At 36.2% G+C, this 23,253-nt stretch overlaps 1 protein-coding gene across 2 annotated transcripts; it reads right to left on the reverse strand.

Annotated features, from left to right (window-relative positions):
• Window positions 1-23,253, reverse strand: NAE1 (NEDD8 activating enzyme E1 subunit 1). 2 transcript variants are annotated; one of them, XM_037816133.1, is made up of 21 exons: window positions 23,107-23,253; window positions 20,283-20,386; window positions 20,133-20,193; window positions 19,273-19,332; window positions 18,652-18,682; window positions 17,849-17,920; window positions 17,543-17,622; window positions 16,833-16,942; window positions 15,028-15,137; window positions 14,134-14,196; window positions 13,674-13,737; window positions 12,152-12,243; window positions 9,665-9,724; window positions 9,436-9,569; window positions 7,741-7,816; window positions 7,396-7,435; window positions 5,999-6,085; window positions 5,435-5,527; window positions 3,155-3,269; window positions 3,020-3,069; window positions 1-242 (listed from the first exon to the last, which is right to left on the reverse strand). In XM_037816133.1, the coding sequence occupies exons 1-21, from the start codon at window positions 23,157-23,159 to the stop codon at window positions 133-135; spliced, it is 1,665 nt and encodes a 554-aa protein (XP_037672061.1). In that variant the 5' UTR covers window positions 23,160-23,253; the 3' UTR covers window positions 1-132. The 2 variants fall into 2 exon arrangements, with proteins under 2 accessions (XP_037672061.1, XP_037672062.1); XM_037816134.1 differs by lacking the exon at window positions 19,273-19,332.

Consider the following 23,253-nt stretch of genomic DNA (forward strand, 5'->3'; position numbering starts at 1 on the left):
TTACAAATGAGAAAAATGTTTATTAAGGAAACAATAGAACAGCCTTTCCCTCAGCAGAATTTTACAGACTTTAGTACAAACCTGATGGCAATTACAGTTTCAATCATTAACACACTACGTAGGATGCTTATTCTACAACTGAAAAGTTGCTGACGTTTGTGACATGCCACTATAAATGTAAGTATTATTAAAAATTACAAATTGTTTGGTGATTATTTTGATAATCTCCTGAGCAGCAGCTCCTGCAAAGAAAAAGGAGAAAACAGATCTTTGAAAAGGGTAAGTTTCAGGAGTTATATAAAAATAGACTCAATACTGTGAAGAAAACATTTTCCTTTCCAAAAGCAAAGGTGTTTAAAAGTGGTCCAAAATAGACATGGCTTTCTGAGTCATATCAAAATAAAGGGCTACAATTCTTTATATGTTTTAAAAGGAAAAGTTTTATTCTACACATTCAAAATGAAACATTATGCCACAGTTAAAAAGAATGACGTATTTTAAAATTATGGTGATTTAGAATGATTGGCAAGATATATTAAATGAACAAAGCAAGGTGCAAAACAGTAATATGGTTTGATCACGTTTTTCAAGGATACACACAGGCATAAAAAAAATTCTCAAGGGACACCCCCTGTAGTATGTGAATTTTACCTTGTACCTAACTGTACATTTATAATAAAAAGGGGATCAGGATATGGTGGTGATGGTAGTACAACACTGTGAATGTAACATCACTCAACTGTATATTTGAAAGAAGCTAAAATGGGAAATTATAAGTTACCTATGTTACCAGAATAAAAATTTTTTAAATATACAGAATTGTACAACACAGTGAACTCTAATGTAAACTATGGACTATAGTTAACAGAGTAATTATAATAATATTGTTTCATCAGTTGTAACAAAAGTACCACCTAACGACAGTGTGAATAATAGGGAAAATTGTGTGTTGGGGGGAGGGTATATGGGAACTCTGTACTTTCTGCATGATTTTTCTATAAACCTATAACTTCTTTAATTAAAAAAAAAAAGAGGATCAGGGTATATTTGTACATTTGCAATTAGGAAAATATCTATATGAAATACCATCAGATTGCTGTAACAAAGCAAAAAGAAAAAATTAAAAAACTACCAAGAAAAGATCTTCATCTTTCACAAAATAGTCACTGATTCAATAAACATTTGCATTTCTACTATCTACTAGTGTGCTAGTTTGAAGCTATTATGGACCCCAGAAAAGGTCATGTTCTTTTAATCCATTCTTGTATGTATAGACCTATTGTGGTGGAACCTTTTGATTAGGTTGTTTCAATTGAGATGTGTCCCACCCAATTTGAAGTGTGTCTTAATCTTTTACTGGAGTCCTTTATGAGGATAAAAGAAACACCTGAAGAGAGCACAGAGAAACTACCAGAGAGTTTGGAGAGAAAGGCCTCAGAGGTGCTAAGAGAGGACCCACAGAAGCTCAGAGAGGAGACCACTGGAACCAGAAGCCGAAAGCTTCAAGACCCAGGAGTGAAGGACCAGCAGGCACCGGCCACGTGCCTTGCTATCTGACAGAGGAACCCCAGATGCCAGCAGCCTTTCTTCAGAGAAGGTATCTTCCTCTTGATGCCTTAATTGGGACATTTTCATGGCCTTAGAATTGTAAAATTGTAAGCTAATAAACCCGCTTTGTAAAAGCCAACACATTTCTGGTATATTGCATGCCAGCAGCTTTAGCAAACCGAAGCAACTAGATACTGGTCTAAGCACCAGGGATACAGTAGAAAACAAAAGATAAAAATTTCTGCCCTCGTGTCTCTTTAGTAGTAAGAGACAGATAATTCACAAATAAGTAAAATATATATGTGAAATGCCTTTAAGTGCTAAGGAGTAAAGCAGGGAATGGGGATATGTGTTCAAGAGGAAGGGCTCAATTTTAGACGGAGGAGTCAGGGATGGACTCACAGGGAAGAGAATATGCAAAGACCTGAAGGAAGTAAGGGGATGTAATGGCTTTGGGCAGAATGATTACAGAACACAGAAGTAAAAATTTCAATTTATACTTTTTTTTTTTCCTGCTATAGGCAAGTCATCCAGTCATCCAACCTCTCTGGTTTTGTGTATTCTTGGTATCTGGACTGAATCTGAATAAATAATAATTTGCCTTTTTCTGTGAGTTGGCAGGTTACTTGGTTATTTTCCACAAGATATTTGGTTTTAGTTTAAAATAAATTATCTGGAATCAGGCTTTAATTTGGGTTTGCATAGAATATAGTTTTCTTAGGTCTATATTATTCATTTACATTTTAAATACTTTGAATATTAATCAGACCTGGACCTGCCTTCAAAATATTAATAATTAAAAGGAAATATCACAAGCAAATAACTCAGTCTACAAGAAGATTGTAGGCAGGGGTGTTTTTTTGTTGTTGTTTTCTTTTTTGAGGGGGTATTGGAGTGAGGGAAGGACCTAAGGGGAATTTTTGTCAAAGAGATGGCATTTTAAAAATTGATCCTTGAAGAATACATAGGTTTTGGACATGCAGGAAATAGGGAAATTTAAGGCAAGTGGGCCCAGAGGAATAAATATACAGAAGCAGGAAATCACAGGGCATGTTTGGGGGAAAAGGAAGTAACTTGATAAAACTGAAGCCAGAAAGGCTGGGTAGAACCAGAACACAGAAATGTTAATATCAAGCTAAGAACCCTGGACTTGCTTTCTGAGGGCCATTACAGTGTGTGTGTTTGTGTGTACGTGAGTGTTGACAGGGTATGGGGTTAATTAAGTGAAGGACACAATCAGAGAGCTATGCTTTAGCAAGATTAACGACTCCTCAGGAGTTTCACATGGACTGGAGTGGGATAGATGGAGGGCAAGGAGATCAGGACAGAGGCTGGTATAATAATCTAAGCTAAATAGAACATCATGTTTCACTGACCTCCCTAACTAAAATAGCTAAGAAAAAAAATTATGTTAAAATATTAACTGTGCTATATAACAACAGATGACAGTCTTCTCATCTGCAGAACTCACCCCCCAAAAACGCAGCGATGGTGTGTGGCTCAGCAGCTCCATATCGGCAACTATGGGAAAGGAGGGAGACATGAAGTTAGATTAGCCTTGCCACAAGGAGGGAATTATTTCTTAAATGCCCTAAAAAATACTCACAATTCATGGACATAATCATCTTTCACCATTACAGATAATCCATATTCCTGCAGGAAGCCAGTAAGACAAGACTTCAACTTTCCTATATCTTCTTCAACCTGATAGTTAGATACCCCTAGAAAAATGTATAAATTAATTTTCATTAAAATAAATATATAGTTCAAAAGTAATGGTTACCTCCTTTAGTTAATTCATTTTGGGGTATTCCAGTCAAAACAGTTTAAGGTATGAACTGAAGTGAAAACAAAAATATTGGAAAGTATGAGACCAATATATGCAGATATTGCAAACCAGTAGCAATCAAAAGGACCATCTAAAACTATAAAAATTTGGGTTTAATAAGTCTGTTTGATCAGTGCTCCATACATAGTATCTAATACTCAGCACATAGTTGGTGCTCAATAATTATTTGATAAAGAAATGAATGAATGAGAAAGTATTGTTCTATTTCTATACTTTATAAAAATTATGGTCTTTGCTATCCATTCCGAGATTAAATGACACACAGAACCTAAAGTTGTAATAGGAACATTTACTGAGCATTAATCGATGCTGGACACTGTTCTAAGCACCTTACATATATTAACTGATTTAATCATCACAACAACCCTGTGAGTAGGTACTATTATTATTATTATCCCCATTTTACAGATGAGAAAACTGAGGAACAGATTAAGTAACTTCCCTGAGGTACTCAGCTAATAAGTAGCAAAACTTGAATATGAACCCAGGCAGTTCATTCCAGAGCAAATGGTCTTAATGATTAAACTACGATATCTCCAGAGGTAAACTATTATTAGTACTACTGGGAGGAAAAAATGTAACTACTGTACTAAAATATTCATGTGTTGTTAACAAATCAGTATTTCTAAACTCCTTTGGTTTAAAAACGATCATCACTATTCTTCCTCATAATAATTATTTACCCTTTATTGAGTGCTTACAAGGTGCTAGGCAGTATATAAGTGATTTTAGTGCATCACATATTTAACCTTTACAATCCAGTGAAGTAGGTACTATTATTACCATTCCATAAGTGAGAGAACTGAGACTTGGAGGGAAATAGTGAATTCCCCAAGGTCAAAGAAATAGTGACAGAGCTTGAATCTGAACCCAAGTTTAAGTCCAAAGCCTTTGCTCTATGTTGTCATTACTATCGATGAACTCCCTGTCCCAGTATTAGTTCACTGTGTAGTCCCCTCCAACTCTTTATCTCAGCTGCCCCTCTGAAATCAGAAGAACTTGACACAGTGATGTTGTGTGACTCACAAAGGTAGGTCATAAGAAGCCATGTACCTTGTACCTGGGTCTTTTGGAACGTTAACTCAGAAGTCTACCTCAAAACTGCCATGCTAAAAGGAAGCCCAAGCTAGCCATGTGGAGAGAGATGCCTTGCCAGTTATTCCAGCTATCGTGATGGAGGTGCCAGACACAGGAATGAAAATGTCTTCTTGGATGTCTAACTCACACAAACCTTTAGAATGACTCTGGCTCCAGGTATATTGCAACTACATGAGATTCCCTCCCCCAATGAAAACTGCCTAGCTGAGTCCAGTAAATCCACAAAACTATGAGATAATATATTATTGTTTTAAACCACTAAGTTTTGGGGTGGTTTGATACACATTAACAGATAACCAAAAAAAATTCTAATCAATACAAATAAAGCAATGCATACTTGGTGTTTATTCCTTTTCTTTCTCCTTGTAAGCTTGCTCATTAAGTCTATAAACTCTGGGGGAATAGTGTATCAGTTGGGGCAACAGGTTTTATGATATGCCTAGAATGTGCAGCTATAAAATTATCCTACACAATTAAAATCATTATCAAGAATATAACTGTAAATCTTCAGAGATTATGCCAATTGTCCAATTCCTACATTTGCAAATAACAAAAAGTAGATACTAAGCAAACAGATCCCTACATCTTCAGTTCTGAATTCAGAAGTCACAAACTTGTGGCTTTCCTGTTCCACTATATTAAATTCAGTGTGAGTCTTACAAGAACAATGGAAACTGACAGAAAAAAAAAGTTTTCTTCTATATGCATTCAACCAACATTCCTCTGTAATATTTTACAATCAAACAATATTTGCAAATAGTTACACTTTAAAAACAAATGGCAGTTACCCATTGGGATGAACAAACTATATAAATATTAATGTGTAATTCAAATATGGCTATCATAAATACTCTGAAAATAACTTCCTTAAGATTCAATTCAGTATAAGTGGTTTATTCAAGATTTTATTATATTTGGTAATTCAACTGCTATTCTTACCTGGGTATCTACCATGTTGTTTATGAAATCTATCAATAGCTCGTAACATTAAGTACAATACTATCTCATTATCGGGATTGTCCATGCTGGAAACTGAAAGAAAGAAAAATCCAGTATATTTCAATGAAGGGCTGAATTTACCATACATTCAAGTTTCAGGATACAAGACAATTTTACCAAAAAAGTTTCAATTTTGTGATGACAAAGAGAAAATGGTAAATAATAATAAAATAAGGGGGGGGATAAATTAAGATGAAATCCAATTATGTTAGGGACAATTAGAGGTAATCAATCTCCACTAAAGTAGTAACATGCTAACTTTAGCTCTTCTACATATCATCCAACTGATTCATGACCTAAATATCATTTTGAGTATATACTACATTTTGTATTTTGAAATTATAATTATTTGGATAGGTTTTAGAATACCATTTAGGGCATAAATATTTACATTACCCTTTATATTATCATCATCATACACTCAACACTATTATTCACAAAACATTTATGTCTTTACAAGTAATTATAATTAATAACCTAGCACCAGAAGGTCATTATACTTACTTATTTCATCCTTGTTAACTGTATCCAAACCATATTCTTCAGCTAATGATCGACATCTTACCACTCGAAGAAATGCAGAATTGCTGCCTAAACACAGGGAAAACATTATAAAAGTAAATGGCTGTGACACATGAACATTCCAAATCACAAGTCACTTTAAGAACAGGAAATTCTGTGTATACCCTTCACAGACATGAGAATGTAAATAACTTCTTCTATTTGGCTCTGATGGTTAGCAGAGAAGGCACTAGAACACAAGTCATCTTAAAGTTGTATCTTTGCTATCACAACCAGTTCAGTACTGAGTAAGGAGGTGATGATGGCACCTCTGAGCCTCAGTTTTCTCATTTGTAAAATGGAAATGGTATCATCTACATTTGAGAGTTGTTCTATGGCTCAAATGTGACAACTGTGTAAAGTGCTTACCTAGCACAATGCCTAAAATGGCTCAATAAATGGTAGCTTTCGTTAATATTATGGATAAGTAGTCTCAAGAAGAGATTTGTTATACATTGTGCTCTTGTTACATGTAAGGTTTTGTGTTTTTTTTTTTAACATTTTATTATGGAAACTTTCAATCATAACCCAAAGTAGAGAAAACAGAATAATGAACCCTTATATACCCAATATCCAGTTTTTAATCTAGGATCATGTAATCTAGTGGAACAAACACTAATACAGAAAGAAACAAGGCCAAAGATTAGTAGCGGAAGAAAACTTTAAAACGAAGCCTAGGCAGACACTGTGGAAGAGCCATGAAATGGAGAACCTGGATAAATCTATTTTAAAAATGCAGAGCATGTAAAATATAGACTTCTGCAGAAACCAGTTATAGGGGAAAATCTTCAGAAATCACATAAAACAGATTTATTATTATTCTGAAACTGACTCTTAAATGAAAGAAGAGGCATTTAGCCTACTGAAGAATTATTGAGATCCCAGGAGCCTAGCCAATTTGAAACTGGACAGCAAAATTCTTAATTCCATTCTTGTCATGTGACACAGATCAAAATGAGTATTTAAAGCACTACTGTCTATGTACATGTGACTCAAGACTTCACACCCAAAATCTTCAGATAATACTTTCCCAGTTTACTAAAAATAAGCTGAAAATAATTCTGTATTAATGATAATTTTCAATTAATTGACCCTAATGTCTTTTAAATATTGCCACAGATAGATATGCTTTACCTCTGACCCAGTCTTAAAATATCCTCTCCATTTATTATATTAAGATATCTATATATAAAGAAAAAAAAAAACCTTAATAGGTTTATATATCTATACCATTGAGACCATGGAAAATGTTACATTTCAACAATTTAAAATTCCTGGGAACATTCTCTGTGGCACAATTTAATCAAACAAAATAAGGAAATTAATTCAAGGGGACTTACAGAGTAATTTTAATTCTTTCTCTGAAACGGACTCTGGTGCCTGTAAAGAGATAAATGCAGGTTTTGCTCCAGTATAAAAGACACGATTAACAGAGAGTGCAGCACAAAGCCAATTCATGTGAGACGGGGAGGCTTTCTCCAAGAGCCAGGAGAGTGCTTTAAAAACAACTTGTTTCCTTGTAATGGGCTTTTCTAAATAGGTAGGCAAGCTCCCTCTAAAGAAGCCCAGAGCCAGTGCCATGCCCTCTATCTCCAAACCCTCTCTGGCTGGAGTCCTGAGATCAGGCCTGTACGGAGCTGGACAGGCCACACTCAAAGGCACAGCGCACCCACCCGGCAGCCTACCTGGCCTATAGACTGCAGCAATTTGGCAACATGATTACCCACAGCAGCAGCATCCTTCTTTGCTTTTTCACGGTAACTGGAAAAGAACAACAACTACTATCAACAAATTTTTTAATTAGCAGAATTTAAATTATCGCTATGAAGCAAACAAAAGATTTTTTTCCTTTTCATGAAAAAACACTGGTCTGGCAATATGTAAAAATGTGAAAATGCCAGGGAGATGCTACCAACAGCACCTGATGGTAGTCAGGGGTCTTCCCAGTTTGGTGATGGACTCTTGGAGCCCACTAATACCCCAGGCTCCCTCTATAATTAACAACACCCAACTTAAAAACTGCCCATTTTGAGGGATATGTGACCCTGCTTCTCTGACAAAGGACCTGAAAAAAATGTGTTTCTGAAGAATATGGCTTTTATCCTTCAAATCAAGTCAAAGGAAAGTTAAATACTTTGAAACGGCCCATCCACAAATTCAGTGAAACTTTTCTTTAAGTCGTATTTACTTTTCACCCTCTAATAAAGATGATCAGTATTTAAGCTGACTACCTCCTACGAGGTCATACTGCCTCTCTTCAACCGACCTTTCCCAAGTTTTATGTAGATGAACTTATAGGCTAGGACAACCACAAAAGATTTGTTACACAGTGACTGAGATGAGGAGTGCAACCTGTGTGGGGAAGACAGAGCTTCTCTGTATGACATTATCTGGAAGGAGACCAAGCCAGCAGCCTTGGATTCATCGACACCATGCCTGAACTACACAAGGGTAATATCCTTTGAGGCCCATCCCTACAGGTCTATCTGGCGATACATGGATAGCAGGTGTCTATAATCAAGGACTCATTAAATTACAAAACATTTATGATAAAAAAAATCATCAAAACTTTTAAGACTTCAAAGTTACAGATAAGAAGCAGTATAGCACTGTGGCTAAGAACATGGGCTCTGGAGCTGGATTTCCTAGGGTTCAAATTCTGGTTCTACCATTTATCAGCTGTCTAACAATATCCTCATCTGTAAAATGGGGACAAAAATAGATCTCTCTCTGACCCACCCCATTCAAGGGTGGGTCTTAATCCTTTTTACTGAAGTCCTTTATCAGAGGATAAAGGACAGAAAAAGAAAGAGAGTTTTAAAGAGAAAAGCCCTGGAGATGCTAAGAGAGACCCACAGAAGCTCAGAAAGGCGGCCACTGGAACCAGAAGCTGAAAGCAATGAAACTCGGGAGCAAAGGACCAGCGTACACCAGCCATGTGCCTTCCTATCAGACAGAGGAACCCCACCTGGGTGCCAGCAGACTTTCTTCAGAGAGGGTGTCTTCCTCTTGATGCCTTAATTTGGACATTTTAATGGCCTAAGAACTGTAAATTGTAAGTAAACAAATCCCCATTGTAAAAGCCAAAAAAAAAGAAAAAAAAATGGATCTCTCTCATAAGGTTCTTGTGAACATCAAATCAGTTAATACACAGAACAGTTTGTAGCATGGAATAAGTGCTCAAATGTTAGATTTTATTATGAAATATAAAAGAAAAAAAAAATCTGCTCCCAAAGTCCTTTAGCTTATTTTGAAAGCGATGAGGTTATAATAGGCTCTCATTTGATTTCTGAGGCATAATTTCCCCTCTAATAAATATGTTTATTTCTAATATAAACAGACAATTTTGTCTGTTACATAGTTTGAAAACAGTGACTTACATATTTTGCAGTTTTATATATTTGCTCGAATCTGCAATCATATCAGGAATTGTACCTCGAACAGGTAAATTTCCTTGACCTTCCTTGGCCACAAATTCCTTTAAGGCACGAGCTAAAATCCAAAATGATGGAGTCTAAAACAATAAGAAAAAAAAATTATCAATAACTGACACTTCAGTTTGATCCAAAAGTTTAGGCAGAATTATTTTTTTTTTTACTTGTTTGTTACCTGTTTGGTGATATTTATGCAGCGATCATCATTAAATATATCTTCAATACAGCTTGGGATCTAGCAAAGGAACATTGAAACATTTGCTTTTACTAAGAATTTTCCCCCATCTTTATTTTCAGTGCTATTTTCTTCAAATAAGTTCTCTGAATTCTCAAACTGCAATCAAATACAAACTTTTGATTTGTTTAGACTTTTATTTAAAATCATTACCAGGTAGAGATCCTATGGGGAAACAGAATGGAAGAAAGTCCTCTCCTGCCCACTGGTGTTTATATTAAAGACTGACCTTCCCTGTTACATCATAAGTGGAGATAAGAAGTGGCCAAAGTAAATCTTTTTTATAAAGTTACATTTGAAGATATAACAAAGATTATAGACATTAATACCATGAAAAATATCTAGTTCTTCATATTTTTCCATCTTGTCAGAAATCTGAAATCCTTGCACCCTAATTGGTGACTATTAAAAGAGACAACCACCCTGACAAAAATTGGATAAATTAAGTACTTTCACAGCTAGCAAGAGCATCATAAATTAATTAAAACTACACAAACTGTAGACAGCTGTGTGGAGGAAAAAAAAAAATGTATCACTGACAACCTCTTTACTGGTCTCTCTGTTTCCACTCCTGATCTCCTACTGTCTATTTTCTTCACAATACCCACAATGATCTGTAAGAATATAAACCAGGTTACTCCAATCCCTGCTCAAATGCTCCAATAGCCTACAAAGCCCTGTTAGGATCTGGCCCTTGTCTGCCTCCCCAAACTCATATCCATCGTACCACTTTCCCCCTTGTTCACTTTGTTCTATTCACACTTGCTTTCTTACTAATCCCTGAAGAAATGCCAAGCGTGATCCCACTTCAGGACCTTTGCACATGTGCTTCCTCAGCTTGAAAAGCTCTTCCTCCAGACCTCCACACATTACTTCACTCGGGCTGCTACTTAAGCACATCTCCTTAGACAGTCTTTCCCTGGCCCCCATCTAAAACTGCCTCCAGATCCCAGGCCCACTCCTTCCCATCATCCTCTATCAGCTTATTCTGCTCTTTATTCACAGCACTCATCACTCCCTGGTGCATTTATCTGTTACTTAGTTTATTAGTCCCAAAACACTAGAACCTTGTTTTACTTTTTTTGAATTGGGGTAAATTTTATATTCAGTGAAATGCATAGATCTTAAATGTATAAGTGAAAAAATTTTGATAACTTTACACATACTTTTAACCGCAACCCCAATCAAAATACAGAACACTGTCATTGCCCCAGAAAAAGCACAAACTTTTAACAACTAAGCAACACAGCTTCAAAGTCTGTAATGACAATTTAGGTACTTTCCTATTTTGAAAGCAGCAAATTTGCTGTTTTAAATTACAAAAAAATTCTAACTTTCAATTACCAGGAGCTCTTATTCCAAAGCTGCTCAAAAACCTCATTGGCCAGACCTCAACAAAACAAAGGTATCTAAACTGAGTTATCCTCCAAATAATTTTTGAAGTGCACAATGTCATTCAGAACATCTTCCATTATATTGAAATAGTTACTGTCAAAAGTAGATGTAACTTTGCCCCAAAGCAAACATCCAGCTTCATCAGAGGTGATGGTACCCACTGACATCTTTGTCACCCCTCCCCTCATGGTCAGACCCTCTCAGCTCTTTAGATTTTCCTCCAAGCTTATTGCTGTCCAGTCAGGCCACTGCTTCGGCTAGTAGCCCTTTCTCATCCTCCAACTTCCTTTATTTCTTGTTCTTTCAATATGTGTGTAATTTCTGTAGTGAGTAGTATGTTCCTCTAATAGTAGCTGTTTTCTGACACCACCTAGGGAAATGCAGTATCTCAGCCAGAAACACAGGAAAATTTGTTCCCTGAATTCATTGTTGAGGGGCTGCACTGAACCTGTAATTCTTCATGAGATAACTAAGCACTTTGCATCTATTTGTAGATGATTGGGGAGTTTTTGTTTGTTTGTTTTTGTTTTTTTTGTTGTAGCTGCATGCAGTCTGTAATGATAAACCCTAGTGTGTGTTCTTTTATTATAATTCCTTGTGGTTCAAAACAATGTCTTTTTTTTTCTTTTTTTTTTGGTTAAACATATGGTTTTGTATATATTTTAGAGAAACCTAATAAATGTGTTTATATTTAAAAAAAAAAAAAAGTAGATGTAACACTATTTTAGACCAGCAATATCTCACCTTCTTTATAGAATTCTATCTGAAAACAATTACTATTCATAAGACATACTTCAAATAATTAAAATATAAATTATTGTATCACTATTATATGCTGAAACACTGAGATCCATTTTAACAAAGACAACACAGAATCTTATTTAAACAAAATTCAATCTGTATTATAGATATTTATTTCCAATCAACTATATAATCAGGAAATATTAAGGTAAATCTTCAAAGTGGACTATTGCATATATGAGGACTTCAGAAAACTTTCTTATATGAATCCCTCAGCAACTCTTTTAATACCTGAGTTGTATTTAGTGCTGTGTTCACATTTTTAATAGCTTCTTCAAAATTCTCTTCATCTTCTGGAGACCCATTTTCATTCTTTAGAATTCCTATTAAAATAGAAATCAGTTAACAAACAACAGCCCTTCTCTTCTTACTCCTTCTTTCTCCTCAAAATTATGGAAATAACCTAGCCAGATTCTGAAGGGAAAATTAGAATACTGAACCTTAAGAAGAAATATGGCTAACTCAACAACAAGACAAACAACCAAATTAAAAAATAGGTAAAAGATTTTAAATATACATTTTTCCAAAGAAGATACACAAATGGCCCAGAAGCACATGAAAACATGCTTAACATTATCAGCCATTAGGGAAACACAATTCAAAACCACAATGAGGTATCATTTCACATCTACTAGAATGGCTATTATTTAAAAACTGGAAAATAACAAGTCAGAGAGGATATGGAGAAATAGGAACACACATACATTGTCACTAAGAATGTAAAATGGTGCCGCCATTGCGGAAAACAGTTTGGTGGTTCCTCAGAAAGTTAAGTAGAGAGTTATCATATGATCTGGTAATCCCACTTCATGTGTATACTCCGAAGAATTGAAAGCAGGGACTAGAAGAGATATCTGCACATCGATATTAACAGCGGCATTATCCACAATTGCCAAAAGACAGAAGATACCCAAAAGTCCATCAACCAATGAAAGAATAAACAAAATGTGGTCTAGACATACAATGGAATTATTCAGCCATAAAAAGGAATGAAGTTCTGATACATGCTAAACATAGATGAACCCTGAAGGCATCATGTTAAGTGAAATAAGCCAGATACAAGAGGACAAATACTGCATGATCTCACTGATCAGAAAAAATTAGAACAAGCAAATTCATAGAGTCAGAAATTAGAATACAGGTTGCCAGAGGCTGGGGTTGGGGTTAGGGAATGGGGAGTCAAGCTTAATTGGTACAGAGTTTCTGGTTGGGGAGACGGAAAAGTTTTGGTAATGGGGGGTGGTGATGGTAGCACAACACTGTGAATGTAATTAATAGTACTGAATTATATATTTGAATGTGGTTAAAGGGGGATATTTAGGCTGTATGTATGTTACTGGAATAAAAATTAAAAAAACAAAAAAAAACATAGTACTGTACAACACAATGAACCCTAATGCAAACTATGGACTACAGGTATTAGTACAATTATATATTCTTTCATGAATTGAAACAAAGGTGCCATACCAATGCAAGGTATTAGTATATATGGGAACTCTGTATTTTCTGCATGATTTTTCTGTAAACCTACAACTTCTCTACTAAAAAAATGTATATGGAAAATGGAGAAGAAATATAGCTTATCATTAGTCATTCTTGAAACCATACAAAGATTGGCTCCTTTACCTCCTCAAAGAAAAGAAAAATAAAAGCTCATGGCTGCATCATTTGATAGAAGTATTAGAGAAATCAATCTGCTTCAAGCAATTTGCTTTTCAAACTTGATACATTTAATTGCATCCCATCATATTACCTTGTCTAATCAAATGTCTGAAATCCTCCTTTTCTTTATACGTTTTAGGTATTCGTCCATTTGTCTAAATTGGTAAAAAAAAAAATGTAAATTTAGTTATTAAAAACTCAAAAATATAGAAATCAAGAGTCCAAAGCTTCCCCCCTTCTCCCATCCATATGAGATTTTCATTATCAAATATATACCTCAATAAAATCAGGAGGCTTACTTGATAGGAAACACACTATAGGTCATTTCTCCACATCTGTTCCCCATTAAATGACATTTACTCAAATTTATTAATGGAAAAAATCAGCAACAAAGGAGGGACTCACTGGATTTAAATTTAAAAGCACCTAACTCCCCTACAATCCCAAGGGAAAAAAACCCAACCCCCCCAACCCTGCTCCACTGAAATCTCTTATAATAAACTGAAAATACAGTCACGTATAAAATTTATTTTTTTAAAAAAAAGACATACTTCACTATACCACTGTGCTAAATATTTAGCTACAATCACAATCCATGGAGTGTGGCTATGGTCCTAAAAATGAGACAAATCAAAGAAAATGTTAGTATTAGTTAAAATTAATTCTTCACTATATCATCTTGTTTTTAACAAATTAACAATATTTATTGATAATCTCCTACTATATACAGAGTGATGAGTGGAGGAAAATGAACTAAGTTAATAAAGACTGCTTCATAATTATTTCACATGCAGTATTCCAATTTAATCCTGATATGACATATATGTACTATGATTATCCCCATTTAACCAGCAAGAGACTGTCACCCAAAAATATAGCCCAAATCTCTTGATTTTAGATCTCTGTCCTAAACTAAGAGGATGTTCTGTGTTTTTTAACGAACCAAATACACCTGCATTTTAATTAATATATGGAAAAAAATACATAATCCTTAAATTATCTAGTCTGATTGTTAAAAATATCATTTCTATAATGAAATATGCAAAGTTGCCTCGATAATTCTCAAACACTGAAAATACATTTCAAGAGGAATCAATTTGAACAAAGACCCACCCCAAATTCAAATTATTTTTAAAAGGTTTCGTTTGTTTGATTAGGAAAGGCATGAGGAAGGTTTCTGGGATATGGTAATATCCAATTTCTTAACCTGGGTGGTCATTATAGGTATGTTCACTTTATGTACTATTCTTCGATAAAAAAGGTTTTAAATTTGGGGAGAAAATTTTATTTGAAACAAAAAAAGTAAAACATGATTGTGTAATCTGGATGAAGAGAATATGGAGATTTATGGTATTTCCTCACTTTGGTGCAATTCAAAAGCTTTAAGTTAAAAAAAAGTGTGCTAAGTCTATCTATAAATGGGAGGTCTCACACACACTACTGACCTTTTTTTCCATATGATCCAAATCATAAGACTGAAAATGTTCTCTTAGCTCAGGAAATGGCTTATCCAATCGTAGATCCTCTAATGTATTATCTGGGTGAGATTCTATGACTTGAGAAAAAAAAAAAAATTCTAAAAGATAAACTCACTTCTTCAGTGACACTGTTGACAATATACTTAATTATGGAAACTTAGGAAATCTCTCATTTTCAATGGACATAGGGCCTACAGGTTTTTTTAATGTGTTACTGAGGCACTATTTCAAGATATAGTAAAATGCACAAATCTTAAGCAGATTATAGTTTACATAAAAGTAAAACCAAGATTCTTTTATAGCAGAATCTCCTTCTGATTATAACTGGAAAAGATCAAAATCAACAAAATGCATGTAAAGAAAGTACCTAATAACCTACCCCTCCTCCCCCTGTGGCCTTCAATAGACAGCATCATTAGCCACCTCCACTACCTGAGAAACTTGATGGCCATCCTTGACCTCTTGCTTCCTTGACCCCAACACTGATCACTCACCACACCCCATACACTGATCTCCAAACCCATACACAGCTCTCTACATGGGCTAGTACAGGAGAGTATATCATTTCAGTGAGTGTTTAGAGCTAGGCCCAGTTCTGTCCCTATGTCACTTTCTAGCTGTGTGACCTTAGGCAAGTAACTTAATCTCTCTGTGCTTCAACGTCCTCATGTATAAAAAGCAGATATAGTAATACCTACCTTGTAAGAGTTTTGTAAAGATTAAATGAAATAATCCACATAAAGGCAGGCTCACAGCTAGCAATGTTAAACTTCATTATGATCTACTCCCTCTTCCCCTATCCCTACATCTGTCCTGAATCAGGAGGTCTTGCTTGCTCTCACCTAGACCACTGGAAATCCCTTAACAGCAACCCCTGCCTCCAATCTTTGCCCCTTCAAATCCATTCATTCTTCATCCCACTTTTCAAGTGACGCATTTAAAATTAAACTTTTACCCTGCCTCTCTCCCACTGATAATTCTTAAATGGCCTACTACCACCTGCCACTCCCACAAGTGAAGCTTATACCACAAGCCACTCCCTAACTGCCCATACAGAAATTACACCTCAGTGATGCTACCAATGCTAATGGCTATCATTTCACAAATGAAAACATTGTCTTGAGTAAAGAATATTCTATGAGTTCTGAAAGCAAATTTTATGATGACTTTTAGATTCAAATCTTATAAGTCAAAGGTTATTATCAGCCCTGAGCTGATGCAGGCCTGCTTATGAATGACTTCAGTCTGCCACAGCAATGTCTTCTTAGGAGCAAGAGTTAAGTAAATGTTTTGGTTTGTTGGGCATCAGCACCTGAACTGCAACTGAACTGGAGTTGGGGGAACTGTGACACAGCATGCAGGCCTCAGGCCTGCATAAGAACGGAATAAAAGACTGGCAGGAAAAAGGTGATATGACCTCTATGTGTCAGGGTAACCCACAAACCTTGGTTCTTGACTATGGCAGCCATACATGCTCTGTGTGGGTCAGGGGACTAAAGAAGCTAGGTATTGGCATGGCTGCTAGGCCTCCTAACAAGATGAAGAATCTGTACCTGTTGAATGTCCTGCTTTGTATCCTTCTATAATACTACGTAAAAGAAATATTAGATTCAAGTCTAACTGTGGCTTTTGAGTCTGACTTAGAACTTGCAACTGGAGTTGTGCTACTACAAACTTACTTTGTAAATTAAAACTGACTTTCTAAATTATCAAGTTTCCAAAACTATAGCTAAAGGAACCAACAGCAAGCCCAATATACGTAACAATTTTACCTGGATGTTCTTTTATAATGATCCTCATATAACCAACTAGTCCATATGTTCTACAGATCAAAAAAGGGATTTGAGAATTCCAGAGGACATCTGCTAAACGTAGTAACGTACTGTAAAGAAAAGCAAAATAAATAAAAAATGAGAAAATGGGTATATGCCAAACATGAAAATGCCTTAAAATAAAGCAACTTTCTTACTCAAACAATAAATACACCCAATTGCATTAATATAAGCAGTTCAAGGATGTACTGAAAAGCAAACACTTCCACAAAAGTGCAGTCTCAAAGAAAGTCTATCTTTTAGACCAGAATGGATAAGAAAACTTCATCTTTTTTATTAGGGAGAATATTATTGAAAGATACTTTCTAAATATTTCTACAACAAAGAAAAACATTACCTAGAACCAGTGTTCCACAACATTTATAAAACCCTTTTTCACACTCCCCAAATGCCGTAATCAATTCTAAGTTTTTGTCACTAACAACTTAGTGCTCTAAATAACTGCTCTACATGCAACAAAAAAAGTTTCACAGATCAGTATTTTTCTCTTCCCTGTCTTTTCAATCCTGGAAGATTTATATGTGCTTCCAATTAAAGGCTGCTATAGGGTTTAAGAATTTTTAAAACTATATCTTAGTCTATGCAGAGAAAAGAAAACCATGTAAATCTAATTAAGGAGTTAAAATAGAAATATTAACATAAAAATTTACCTTTCAGGGAGCTGAGTTGCAACCACAGCAGTAAACCTACAGAAAAATGAAGGATCATTGTCTAGAAGGTTTTCTGGACTCTAAATAGGATAGAGGGGAAAAAAATCCAATAATTTTACATTCGTATTGAACATAGCAGAAACAGTTAAGCTATTTTAGAACAAATGAGGCAACATACTAGACTCCAAAGTTAAAGTAATTCAACTCTCAACTAAACATAAATGATAAAAAGACTAAAAAGTCTAAATTCCTAGGGCTTTAAAATAATTACATTACAGCACAGAAATAATGTGTATACATATGTACCTCTTCCACAAAACTTCCAGAGACATCATTATTTAATTCTTGTAAGAATTCCATGGCAGCTTGAGCTCGATTCTTTTTAAAAACAAAGCATTTGACTTGAATTAGAGAAAATCTAGTTACAATGTAACCCCCAACTTACAGGTCAGGCAAAGACATTGTAAAACTATTAAAATTTCATGCACAGATATGATAACTTTGCTTTCTACGGTGTTTAAACTGGAACTCAACCAAAAATATTACTTAAAACAGAGCTAAACCTTCATTATTCAGTTCTTAAATGATTACATTATTTGCACTCTACTTTGCTGACTAGGCAAATGACCAGAAAACCCTGGGCGGGGAAGGGACATCCTGGATCAAGTTCAGACTCATTTTAACCTCCTATATCTAGAATCCTAAACCAAAGAGGTCAATCATTAAAGAAACTGTCTGTATACTCAGAATATTGTACTAAGTTGACTAATATGTTGTAAGATTTTCAATACAAAATATAAAAATAAAGGGTATTTTGGTTAACTCTCTGGTAAAAATTTTGTTAGCTAGAATATTCCATTCTCTCAATATTATCATTATTAAAGATTTAGCTCTAATACAGGTATATAGTGTAAAAATACAGATATACTTCCATGTTTTTAAACTACCAAATATTTACATAAAGATTTACAAGATTAGAAAAATGAGCTAATACAGCGTTTTTCCTCAGAGTAATAATAAACTCTTTTAAAGTCAAAGCTTTTCAGTCAAAACATAATGGCATCATTAGATGCTCACATGCAGCTATATTCTATAACAAATTGTTTTACCTTGCCGATACTGCTTCTTTGAAGAAAAAAACTAAAATTGACAGAATAGAAAAAAAACAATTAAAGGTTTATCTGATGATAAAGAAATAGTTATTGTAATGCAGGTACATTTTATTCATGGTATAAAACAAACTACATTTTTATTATAGATTATAGTATACTTCCTGGAGGAAGACAAGTATATGAACACTTTTATAAATAAGATAGGCTAATAAATCAATGTTTCCCAAAGTGTGTATCACAGATTATGTATTTCACAAGATGTACTGAGAGAAATGGGTTTCCTGGTTAAAAAAAGTTTGGAAAACACCATGTTATATATGGTACATATGTAAACATATATATTTATGTATATATGTATAAACACACACATATGTGTATATATCTATATATGTTATCTATCTCCCTCTTGGAAATTTGTAATATACCTAACACACATGATATTAAAGTCTTACAGTAAAGAAATGTTTAATTTCATTTGACACATTTCCCAAACTCATTTGACCATGAAATCCATTTGTCCATTTAACAGCTATTAACATTACCTAGAACCAGTGTTCCACAACTTTTGCAAGTAACCATATTAGATTTATTCAGGCTTCCTCCCCCACATATTCTCACCATGTCCCAAGGTCCAGACTGGAGTCAAGGCACCATTTATGGCACAAACTCACTGGTTCCCTAAGAAACAGAGACCTTATCCTTACCACATCCTGCTCTAACCAACCAAGCAAACAACCCGTATAATGAGATTAAGTAAGCAAAGGTAACAGGACTTTTTCTTTATAGATACCAATAAAAGGGATGTGTTATAGGTAGGGGAAATATGTACTACCATCCAAAGCTCAATATGAACCAGCTTCTATTTTTCCTTGTATTTACTCACTGTTGTTGTTTATTGAAAAATACAATGAGAAATCCCAAACTTCAAGTCCCTGAAAAAGGGAGCTTGAAATTCAAATTTGGAAATGCCCTGAAAGTCTAAATGTAACAATCTTTAAAGAATAATATCCAGGCCATCTCTAAAACAGCACTTTTATGGATACAGTGTAGTGTAGAAAAAGAGATACCTAGACTAAGCTTAAGATACCACACATAGAAAGTATTATTTTCATTATTCTTGTAATATAGAAATATGATTATTTTTAATCATATATTAACAACTAGGAATCCACGCAAGGACTTTGGAAGTGTCCAGATTTCACAAATAAAGGAATATTGGCTACTCTTTTGTATTAATGACAATAATATAGTAATGATGTATACCTTTTATTAACAACTTATTTGCCAGACATTGTGCTAGCACTATACCTATATTAACTCATTTCATCCTCACTGTATGCCTAACGACATGGGGATTATTTCCACCTGAGAATCAAGTCACCATGCTGGAGGTGGTGAAGCTAGAATTCAAGCCCTGGCCCCCCTTGAAGCATACTGCTTTTCCCGATACGTGTATATTTGAAAAGAATATAACATACTTGTTTCCAGCATCTTCTCCACTGACCTGATTTCCATCAATAATTGTAAATGAACCAATACCTGGAAGACAAAATAGAGTCAAGAATATACAGTTCTAGTTCAAAACCTTAAAGAAGTAAATGTAGAACACAATCACCAAACTATATCACCTGGTAGTACCAAGTTTTTAAGAATTTCAGTTCCTGTGGCTGTTGCATTTATTAGGCAAACATGAGCAGATTCTAAAGCCTCTTGCCCGTGATCACCCCACAACCTACAAAACAAGACAAGAATTCAACATTTTTAGAACTTCCATAAAAATACAAATTTCATATTTGGTGATCTTTGGTTTTTCAAGCGTTCTTGCACAGAGAAACAGACGTGTTAACCAGTGTTACCGGGTGAAGTAGGAACAGCAGATGTTATTATGGGGATTATATTAGCGGAGTAACCTAAGACTCAGGGAGATTGATGCCTAGCACAGTCAGAGGAGAGTCAAATCAGAATTAGGAACTTGGTCTTCTGGCTCCTTGTTCTTTACTCTTTTCAAACCAGGTAACATACAGAAGAGAAAGTATTTAGATAAACTTCATAACTTAACATTAAAGAAGTATTTTGGATTTGAAACCTATTCTGTTCTCTATTTCATTTCTCCTTAAGCTACATGGATCCAGTTTATTCAGGATCTTGACGCAGGGCTTATCACTGTGCCATCTGAAAAAGTGAGCAAAAGCTTTATCAAGAAAACTGAATTCTTTTGATCTGAAAAGCCTCACATCTAGTTCTACAGGGTGCTTTAAAATATAATACATCTAGTTCTACAGGAGTGCTTTAAAATATAATACTCTAAGAGCATTCTAATTACATGATAAATGCAAATTTTAACAAACACAAAGATGTAATGAGAATTAGAAATGTATGTCATAGAATGAGAAGTGTATGCCAGTGAATAATATTGTTCACCAGCATATCATTAACAAGGCATGGTTCATAATCACACCTGTATCCTGGCATCTGGGCCAACCTAATGACCTTCACCCAGGAAACTTATTAACTAATTTATCTTTTCTTCTCAGTATAGGAAGTATAGGGAGAACCCAAATCATCAGAAAACTGTTATAGTCAGATAGGCATTAGCAGCCCGGAAGACAGACAGGATTTTAATGTGCCTTTCCCATCACTTGATCTAAAGCAGATTTCCCCTTATTGAGCAGCCAGTATGTCCTGCAACTGCCTCTTAGTTTTTTATTTCCTGAACATCCATCCCTTCATGTCATTCTAAGCGCCATAAGGGCCTGTTCACCACTAGACCCCAATGTCTGGCACCATGCCTTGCCTGGGGTAACTGATCACTGGACAGCTGTTGAATGAATGGAAGAACAGCCCAGAAGAACTAAATGGACTGGAAACATCTTTGTTTTTCATGAGGTCAGGGCACACAGAAGACACCCGACATACTTGGTTGATGGATGCTTGAATAGCAGAAGAGTGATCCTAAGAGAATACCAGTGCATCTCTCAGGAACATGTTTCCAGAGAGGGGCCAAAAAAGAAGGCAACCTCTCTACTCTCTTGCTTGCCTAACTAAGGAGAACCAGGGCTTTGTTGACTGATGCCTGGCTTCACAGCTTCACTTCTGACTACTTCCCTCTGACACGTCAAAACCAACAACCAGTTTCCATTATGAAAGATGAAGTCTGGTCCTTAAATGGAATGGACTCGGCCCAATCTCTCTTTTGTTACAGTTGCTTAGTAACCTCAAATATCTTCTCAGCTCTGTCACACATGGTTATACCTGCATTCAAAACACAAGGAACTCCAAGAATTTACAAGAGAACATAAGTTGGTTACCAGGGCTCTGCCACCTTGCCTCTTTCCCCACAAGCTTGGGAGTAGAGTTATGTGACAGAGTACCAGAAAAAGCCAGAAGGGTTTGAGTTTAAATCCTGGACCAAAAACATGAGGGACTCTGAGCAAGTTACCTTAACCTTTCCAAGACTCAGTTTCCCCAACTACAAAGCAGACAGAGTGTCTTCAAGGCTGCTGTCAGAATTGAGTGTCTAATGCCCCTAATACAGTACTGTGCTATAGGTGCAAATGGAAGTTACTGACCTTAAGGACATAATACAACTTTTCCCCAGCCTGACAGCTCCAGCAAGGAGGGAGGCCAAGCATCTGTTTTCTCCACTGCTTCAGCTCAATAAATACAGATGGAAGAGTGTGAGGAGAAAAGGCAAGAGAAAAAGTAGTAAAGGACCAGCCTGATGGCTTACACCTGCACTGTCCAGTAAGGCAGCCAGTCACATGTGACTACTGAGTACTACAAATGTGGCTTGTGCAAATTGAGAGCTGCTGTAACTGTAAAATACACGCCGGATTTCTAAGACAGTATAAAAAAAAAAGAACATAAAACATTTTCATATTGATTACGTGTTGAAATGATAATGTTCCAGATATACTGGGTCAAATAAACTATATTATTAAAATTAATTTCATTTATGTCTTCTTACCTTTTTTTAATGTGGCTACTAAAAAATTTACAATTACATATGTGGCTCGCGTTCAGGACTAGCATTGTAGTTCTACTGGACAGCGCTGGCTTAGCACAATATCCAATACTCGGTGCCGCTCTCGCGGGCCAGAGTGGGGTAGCCCCAAACCCAGGGGTCTGCGGACGAGGAGGCTGAGAGCAGGAGGTGAGGCGGGGCCGACAGCCGCCCCGGGGACCAAGCGGGCGCTGGGACCGCGCACCTCGAACCGCACACCGCGCGGCGGGCGGGCGGGTGCGCTTCTCCGGACAGATGGATTCCCGGCCCTCACGGATCCCCCCGGGCCTCGGGCCAGAGCCCCGAGAGCAGGATCCCAGCGCCCCACTCGGCCTGGCCTGGCAGGAGGCCTGAGGGAGGCCCGACCGCGCCACCCGCGCGCTCAGGAAAGGTGCGGACGCAGGGGAGCCCGCCAGCCCGCCCGCCCGGCTCCGCGAGTCCCGACTCACCTCAGCTGCCGGTCGTACTTCTGCTCTTTGGGCAGCTTCCCCAGCTGCGCCATGGTCGCGTCCGCCCGCCGCGCAGAGAACAGCCAAACCTTTCACCGAGCGCCGCCACCAACTCCACTCGCGCGCAGGCGCACTGAGTGCTCTTTC

This window comes from Choloepus didactylus, chromosome 22, assembly GCF_015220235.1.
Source record: "Choloepus didactylus isolate mChoDid1 chromosome 22, mChoDid1.pri, whole genome shotgun sequence".
Classification (NCBI taxonomy): Eukaryota; Metazoa; Chordata; class Mammalia; order Pilosa; family Megalonychidae; genus Choloepus; species Choloepus didactylus.